Source organism: Heliangelus exortis, chromosome 8 (genome assembly GCF_036169615.1).
Source record: "Heliangelus exortis chromosome 8, bHelExo1.hap1, whole genome shotgun sequence".
NCBI lineage: Eukaryota > Metazoa > Chordata > Aves > Apodiformes > Trochilidae > Heliangelus > Heliangelus exortis.
The window spans coordinates 28,315,790-28,324,901 of NC_092429.1; the positions used below are offsets into that span (position 1 = coordinate 28,315,790).

The window sequence follows — 9,112 nt, forward strand, 5'->3', positions numbered from 1 at the left end:
GCTTGGGATAGAAAACCCCCAAGACACTACTCAGGAGATAACTCATATGAGGAATTACAGTTCAAGAGCTTTCTGAGGCAAAATTCCTGCCTTTCCTGTATTTTTATTTATTCCTGTCTCCAAACACAAGGTCAAAATACAACCCTCTATGTTTGTGCTTCTGGTATGGAGTTTTGTGAACTTTGATGCTAGGTAATTAAGTGTAATTAAGTGTCTTCATCTGGGAGCTTTGCCAAATAATCTGCTGCCAAACAAGACTCTTCAAAATCACACATTTTCTTGACTTGTTTCCAATTCTCTTTTACTTTATGTTTTTATTTGTATAGTATTTGGAATTCCTGTATGTGGGGAGCTCACACTGCTGTAAAATATTCTGACAGATCCTTCTTGAAATCAAAACATTTTACCTGAAGGGCACACTTTGGGTAGAAAATAGCAGCTCATTTTCTTATGCAAAACAACCCTGTGGTATATTGAAGACACATGGAGTTATTTGTATGGAAAAAAAAATATTTTTATGAGTTGACCAAGCTGTGCAGTGCTAATGGAAGGGATTTACATAATGCTGGGATGAAAATGAATTTGCATCCTGCAGGAGAGGCACTTCCATGTTACCAGGATGTCAGGAGTGCTCAGATCATCTCAGGTTCCCCCAACATAAGAAATGCACTGAAGGCTCTGCTTGGATTCCTTGGGCCAGCAGAACATTAACTTTTTTTTCTTCTTTCTGCTGATGTTACACTAGACAAGGCAGCACTGTCCAAGCCAACCTAGGCATGGGATGGATTTAACAAAGGCCAAGTGCTGAAGGGCAATAACCTATTGAGCCTGACTGGGGGAAACCAGAACACCAAAACAACTCCAAAAGGACTCTTGGAGAGTGCCAACATTTCCATCATTGCACTCAGGTGAGTACAAGGCAACCCTTTTAGGAACAGAGATAAATGAAAGTGGTTTATTTTGTTAATACACCAATAGTTGCAAGATGAAGAGCTGTTTTACACTCTCCATCAGTGTCTATCTCAGATATGGAGCAGAGGAACAAAAAAAAAAAAAAAAAAAGTCAGGCTTGATTCCCATAAACAGCCAATAGCTTTTCATAAAATAAGATTACTCAGTGAAACTAATGCCTAAAGACAGGTAGGGAATAAAAGATGAGTATCAGCAAGAAGTCAAGCAGTGTGCCTAAAAGTTCAGGCAATCTAAAATATTTAATACATCAGTATTAATACATCAGTCCTAATATTGGCAAAGGAGGAAATGCTCTATCCATAGATCCACGTTGCCTTTCCTACAGCTCCAGCTCTCCTATGGCCTGTCAAAGGCAAGGGACTAAAAAGAAAAATCCAGAGCCCAGTTACAGAAAGATTAAGCCAGGGGGCTCAATAAATAGTTTTTAAAATACTCTGCAGTAAGTGAGCAGCCTGAGCTCCCTGCAAAGCCCAGCCTGGATTATTGGAGAACTGAAGCTCCAGACATCACCTGCATCAGGTACCATCTCTGGTACAAATTCACTTGATAGCAATTATTATAAATAGCTCCCACCTTTGTACAACCAGCTGATGCATTTGTTTTAATACCAAGATCACTTTTTCTCCTGATGAAGCTCCAGTTAATTAGAATTTTTTAGCTCAACATTGTTAAGGTCAGAATATGACACGTGGTGCTTTCCTTTTTCTTTCTCTTATGTTCAGTAAGACAAACTCTGTCTCCAGACAGGCAGAAGGCAGCTTTGTGTGTGATTAAACCATACAGGAAAATCAAATGAAACCTGAATTCTTGAGCCTGATTTAAAATTTTTACTCAGCCTAAAATATTTTAACTCGGAAGACAAAATTCCCTTATTCTGCAGGTTGGGGCAGCAGCACCATGGTTCCTGAACCACTGGAAGTTTAAATGAAATACTGAGAACCAGAAATCAGGGTAGGGTGAGCAAAGGGTGAAGCAGCAGGACAAGATTTGGAGAGAGGCAAGATGCCCCTCAGTAAGGTTGCTTTATCAGGAGAGCAATGGACAGCAAGGAACAGACCAGAAAGGGAGGAGAAGACCAAAAAAAGTGGGGGAAAGAATAATTATGGTGAGCAAAAGACTCACCATATAGATGGAAATGTGTTTGGGGCACATCTAGAAGATGGCACAGAGAATGAAGTAGCAATAAGAGCAGGAAAAAAAAATAAAGCACAGCATCAAAAGTATCAAATACCAGAGGATCTCATTATTTATAACAACATCAATGTACAAATGCTGGCCACCCCAATTTGGTCCCATTGTTGTGGCTTCTAAGAATAAACAATGAAACAATGGCTCAAGGGCCTTAGACCTTCTCTTTCTCATCACCTATAAAACTGCAGATACAAAATGAGAGTAATTATAGTGAAGAACTTGCTAGTTATGTGCACTGAACCCCTTTTCCTTTTTTCTTTCCCACAGCCACTCAGCAAAATGGTCAGTGGGAAAAAAATCACCAGATTTCTCTCTTAAGATGCTCAGAACACACATACATATTGAGAAATATTTGACTAGAAACTGGTTTTAATTGTAATTACTTTGGGGAGACTAAGTTAGAATGGCCACCCTTAAAAATAAGCCACGTTTCTGAGAGAAATAATTTTAAAGGAAGTGTTAAAAGGAGTTTGTCAATTGTCACTGTACAGTTTGGTTACTCACATGCTAATTGTATTATTTCTGCTGTCAAATTATCTTCAGCTTGAAGATGAGTCAGAAAAAGAAATTCTGCCCTACCTATGCCAATCAGACAGTGGAACAAAAAATGCCAGTAAAGTGAGTTGTTGTTTATAGCTATTTTAATCATAGGACATCTATGGGATAAAATGATCAACTTCTGAATAAGCTGGGCATCTTATTTCCCTTCCCCCTTTCAAGTGATTATGATTATTTTAATTCCTTGTTGTCAGTTCTGCTTTCCACTCCCATTCAAGTAAATCCCATGAGGTTACTGAGATAATTCTTTGAGTGATAAGTAAATATTACACCAAATAATATTACATGTGGAGAAGCACAGTGAGGTTCATGATGTCTTATCCCTGCCTTTTATTTTGCTTTTGTTTAACAAGATAGTAAATATTTACTGAAAAACCTGAAAATTCTTATATATTTGACAAATTGATAAGAGTTATAAAAGCAAATTTTGTAATTCCATCAGCATACAAAGCACTGCACAGTACTGGGTTTTATTTTCATCTGTTTTCAATTTTAAACTGTTTTATTTTCATCTATTTGCACTCCACTTTCTCTCAGGTATGCATGCATATATTTGTATAAATATGCATAATTTCAGGCTTTTAATTTAAAACTTCATTTTGCACAGCCTGTACACAAGTAAACTGACAGCTACAACAGAGCTTGCTTGGTAGAGGTGTGAGGGCCACAATCTATTTAATAATTACACCTACAGCTACATTTTTTTTTTTGGTACCTTAAGAAACCTTGTAATATTCTATACAGCAAAAAGTGTTTGGTCCATTTCTCAGATTCCAGAGCCTTTTAGCTCCTAAAATACCTTTTTTTTTTTTTTTTTTTTAAGTGAGTATATACAGTGGCAAAAATTCAAAAGTCAGTGAAAGTCTTTCCAAAGAAAGCTGATTTTAGAGAGACAAAAGCAGAGTGAACTTCCACAAACTTCATTTTGCACAGCCTGTACACAAGTAAACTGACAGCTACAACAGAGCTTGCTTGGTAGAGGTGTGAGGGCCACAATCTATTTAATAATTACACCTACAGCTACATTTTTTTTTTTGTACCTTAAGAAACCTTGTAATATTCTATACAGCAAAAAGTATTCGGTCCATTTCTCAGATTCCAGAGCCTTTTAGCTCCTAAAATACCTATTTTTTTTTTTTTTAAGTGAGCATATACAGTGGCAAAAATTCAAAAGCCAATGAAAGTCTTTCCAAAGAAAGCTGATTTTAGAGAGACAAAAGCAGAGTGAACTTCACTTCCAAGGTTATTTTAAAATTCTCTCCTGAAGGATGAGCTTTAAGAATCCATCCCCTTAGCAGAGCCTTCCCCACACACACAAATTTCCTACCCCTCAGGTTCTATTCTGAGTAGATAGCAGGGCATCAGCTCAACTAAATTCATTTACTACCTGTCTTTAGAGGTTACAAGAAGAACAGATTAACATGTGAAAAACTCCAGCTCAAAAATTTTGAGCCAAGGACATTTCTAAGATATGAGAGGTTTTTCCAAAAAAGTTTCCTCAATTTTTTTTTTTTTTTTTTAAATTCAATTACAAACTGAGCCAACATTTATTGAAGAATATCTGAAGAATACTCATTATTCTAAATATTGAAGAAGTATGTTAATTATTCTAAAACAAACCAAGAGCTTGATAGTTGGTAGATGCCTGAGGCTGCAAACTGGCCAAAACCTGGCAGCATCAAATAGAGAAATTGGGATGCAGGAAAGCAGGTGGACACTTGCTGACATCTCCTCACCTGTCTGGCATTTCCACAAAATGTTTTATTTTCAAGAAATCATATTCTTCAAAGGTTTTGTGACAAAAAAGGTAGAAGCATTAACCACACTGGTAAAGGAGGTTCTTTTTCTCTGCTGGTGTTTCAATAGCTCATGCATTGGTACTATTAATCAAAACAGTTTTATAGAAATAAAAGACTTTCTTTTGCCTTTGTATTCATGGACTAAATTGAGTCTGAGCATCTTTCCTAAGTTACCCAAAAAAATATATATATATCCCAAGAAAAAATATTCCACAGACTTCACCTTACCTGACATCCTCTCACATCTCCTGTGCTCTCATGCACCCTGAGCTTTGCTTCCCAACCACCCTGAACATCTTCACAGCACCCAGGAGAGGGGCCCTTTAGTTCATTTCTACCAGAAGCCTCCAGCAAGCTGCAAAGGAATTGCCAAAACCCTTGAATTTACTCAGGTTTTGTTTTTACACCACTGAGAAACTGAAATAAAACTGTAAGCATGATCATGCTTTAGGTAATTATACACATTTCAAGCAAAAAGTATCAGATAAATTAAATAATAGCTCATGCATTGGTACTATTAATCAAAACAGTTTTATAGAAATAAAAGACTTTCTTTTGCCTTTGTATTCATGGACTAAATTGAGTCTGAGCATCTTTCCTAAGTTACCCCAAAAAATATATTCCCAAGAATAAAAAAAAAAAAATATATCCCAAGAAAAAATATTCCACAGACTTCACCTTACCTGACATCCTCTCACATCTCCTGTGCTCTCATGCACCCTGAGCTTTGCTTCCCAACCACCCTGAACATCTTCACAGCACCCAGGAGAGGGGCCCTTTAGTTCATTTCTACCAGAAGCCTCCAGCAAGCTGCAAAAGAATTGCCAAAACCCTTGAATTTACTCAGGTTTTGTTTTTACACCACTGAGAAACTGAAATAAAACTGTAAGCATGATCATGCTTTAGGTAATTACACACATTTCAAGCAAAAAGTATCAGATAAATTAAATAATAATAATTAATTAGCAATTAAGGTCCAAAACATTAACACCCCTCCTATGCTTTTGACATAGTTCAACCAACTTCAAGCATTATTTCCACCTCCTGGATGAACAACCAAGTTGCCAGTCTCAAACCTTGCTGTATTCCTAGCCCTATGAGATTCTCTAAAAGCTAAAAAAACCCCAAAGTGTCACTCATTTTGTTGCTTTGCTATTATTCTCTGCATAGGCCAACATGAATTCCTCACCTTGCTCCTCCAAGGAGACAAACAAGTAAGAGAGCAGCTCCCCCAGACTGCCCAGGCAAAAGATCCCAGTGCTGCTCTCAAGGATGGATGGATGTTGTTTCCACAGGTCAGATGCAGAGGAAACCATGGCCTGGGCTGAGACTGTGGATACACTGCTTGCTAGCAAAGGTAAGGAGTAAAAAAAAACAAGATTTTTTGGGGGGAAAGAACTTAACAAAGGTTGTGGGCAGGTTTCCACACTGCTCTCCAGTTTGATTCCCCCCACCTGTGATGCTGCTGGAGGCAGAGGAGCTGCTGGGCTGGAAGGCAGAGGGGATGTTTCCCTGAGCTGCAAACACAACAGAATTTCTGTTAATAATAAATAATCCAATAATCTAAATACTACAGAGACACTTAAAAAGGCAGAATTGCCCTGGAAGGGTTTTCTGTAAAGATAACGGGTTTTAAACTCTCCCTGCAATGCTTCTGCTTTCCCCAGTTTTTAAATTAGAAAACCAAAAAAAAAAAAAAAAGAAATAAAAGCAAAAAAAAACAAAAACCAAACCAAACCAAAAAAAAACCAAAAAACCCAAACCCGAAAGCAAGCAAACAAACAAACAAAAAAAAACCCAAAAAAACCCAACCAACCCAAACCAGAAAAAATTCTTTTCCTTGGTATTCCAATAGCAACAAAACACATTGTGCAATGACTGTAAAACAAAAAATTATTAGTTTGAAACAAAAATTATTTTTAATTACTAATCAATCACTCCATTTTCCCCCATTCCTACTGAATTGAAACTCCAAACCTCCTTCTACCTTAAAAATTTCCTTGTCCCTACCCCATTTTTCCTGCATTAACTTTGTTGCCTGCACCTCGGGGTGCCTCTCCACTGGTTCTGAATACCATTAACTTGGTTAACAAAACACAATCTGAGTGCCATCAGCTTTCTTAGAGCTTGTGATTTTGATTAATTTTTAAAACAATTCCTTCCTAACAAGCCTTGATTTGTTTCACATAGTCTTTGTACAAAAAAAGTGCAAAAAAAAAAAAAATACTGACTGAAGATGTGATGAGGAGTCCACAATAGGACTTAAATTTCTGCTTTCTGACCAGGAGGCAACCTCAAATCCCTAATTTCCTACTATCACAAATCCTCTGGAAGACCAAACCCTCCAGGCTCCCCTGGAGTGCCAGAGAGCCCCACCCAGACCAATATTTGGAGCATTCCTCATGAATAACTCTGCAAGAATTCTCTTAATCACTTAATCATTAATTTATTTCTCCCTCAACAGCTTCTTCAGCCTCACTGGCAAACCCAGAGCCACACATTACACCATAAATACTGCAAATAAACACCTGTGTGTCCCTATATAATGTCCATATAATCCCATGCATTTTTTTCACAGATGGCTTGGCAGCTTTTAGGACATTTTTGAAGTCAGAGTTCAGTGAGGAGAATGTGGAGTTCTGGCTGGCCTGTGAGGACTTCAAGAAAACCAAGTCCTCCACTAAGATTGCCTCAAAAGCCCAAAAGATTTATTCTGACTTTATCCAAGCTAATGCTCCAAAGGAGGTAAATAGGTGTGGGGTTTGGTTTTTTAGGTATTTTGGGTAATGAGGATGGGAATCAAGTGGAAAGTTCAGATTCAGGCTTCCAAGAATGATAGAAAATACAATTCAGTTGCATAACACAATCCCATTTTCAGGGTGATAATTTATCATTAGGAAACACTGTGTGGAACTCTGTGAAGGAAATGAAGATTTCTTATGGTTTGTACTTTCTAATATTTTACTTATAATTTTATATCATATATATTTCTATATTATATATAGTTATGTAGATATATTTTATACTTTCTTTTATATATACTTATTTTTCACAGAGGGCATGGGTTTATCTCACCTTCTGAAACTTCTGCTTAAGGTTTAAGGAAAGATATGCTCCATATAATCTGCTTTCTCAAACCATTTTTATGATGCATGAAGCACCATTTCCCCTGGTGCCATTTTAGGTACCAGTATATTGGAATATTAATGATTGTAATTAATGATTGTCTGCTCCTCTGCATGTGTATTTTTGACATCACAAAAATTAAAATATATTATGAAAAGATTTCCATCACAGAATTCAATATCACAATGATTTTAAAAATTCCTGGGAAGGAACAAAGTGATATTTATTGTTCCCATTCTGCTCCCTACAAACTTTCAGACTGATATTTTTGCCTTTGACAATCAGCATGCTTTGAGTATCCCCATGTCTTCTGCATTACTGCAATTATTTTATTATCAATGAAACCAGCAAGTCCTTACAAAACACATAGCATCAAAAGATAAAAATATTCTGAGTGCCTTCACCTCCAGTTTAACCTTTGATAATCTGTAGATTTGGCTTGGCAGAACGAGGAGGTTACCACAACCAAGTTTTTCCTTTCCTTTTTCAGTGATGAAAACTTTAGAAGAGCCAAAAAAAAAAAAAAAAAAAAAAGTGAGGATGCTAAAAATTGAAGGGATGGGGATACCTTGGCATAAAGCTGGGGGGAGCTGGGAGGAAATCCAAATTGTGTCCTGTACCCAAACAAACCTCAGCTTTCCACTAAAATTAACACTGCTTTTATGCCTCCTTTTCCCCCTGCAGATTAATATTGATTTCCACACAAGAACTCACATCTCTCAGAATATCTCTGAGCCCACCCTCAGCTGCTTTGATGATGCTCAGAGGTTAATCTACAGCCTGATGGCCAAGGACTCTTTTCCCAGGTTTTTAAGGTCAGAAGTGTACAAGGAACTGGTGAAGAAGAGGCAGACTGGGAACCAGAAGAGGTGGCTCCCATTTGTCTGAGGAAATACCTCAAGGATTATGGCTTTGTAAAGGCCTCACCTTGCAATTAAGCAGGGATATTTTATTAAATTGATTGCAAAAAGTAGATCTAAGAATTGCCTTTGCCAGGTGGCTTTTAAGAAAAATGTGTACATGGGATTTTCTAATCAGAGAGATTATTATAATAGAAGGGGTTATTTTAAGGTATTTGAGTTACATTTTTAGCAATTCTGATAAATTAGGCAAATTTGATAGTTTTTCCAGTGCTTGATTTGTTTGGCAGAGTGTTTTTACTTTTCTAAGTTAGAAAATTTGGGTTTTCTGGCTTGCTGTTGATTATTTGTTACAAATCTGACCTGAAAAATAAATTCCTTGCAGGGGACTTGGATAGATTTAAGCATTCACTCATCTTACTTGTACTTTGAAAGAAAATTTTAAATCCTGCTTTAAAGAAGTAGAAATATGGTCAATAACAACTCTGTTAATATTTAATAAATAGGCAGCTGCTTTGTAAGAAATGTTCCTGACTTTCAGAGTAAATTAATGCTTCAGAATACAATACCCTCAATATGACTCCCAGTTTATTTGCTGTGTTTCAT

General features: G+C 37.0%; 1 protein-coding gene across 2 annotated transcripts; it reads left to right on the plus strand.

Moving 5' to 3' along the window:
* Window positions 1-586: 586 nt before the first annotated feature.
* Window positions 587-8,882, plus strand: LOC139799359 (regulator of G-protein signaling 21-like). Of its 2 annotated transcripts, none has more exons than XM_071751311.1 (4): window positions 587-908; window positions 5,816-5,877; window positions 7,099-7,265; window positions 8,331-8,882. In XM_071751311.1, exons 2-4 carry the CDS (start codon window positions 5,835-5,837, stop codon window positions 8,532-8,534), a joined length of 414 nt encoding a protein of 137 aa, XP_071607412.1. In that variant the 5' UTR covers window positions 587-908; window positions 5,816-5,834; the 3' UTR covers window positions 8,535-8,882. The 2 variants fall into 2 exon arrangements, with proteins under 2 accessions (XP_071607412.1, XP_071607411.1); XM_071751310.1 differs by having other exon boundaries at window positions 835-908; window positions 5,691-5,877.
* The last annotated feature ends 230 nt before the right edge of the window (window positions 8,883-9,112 follow it).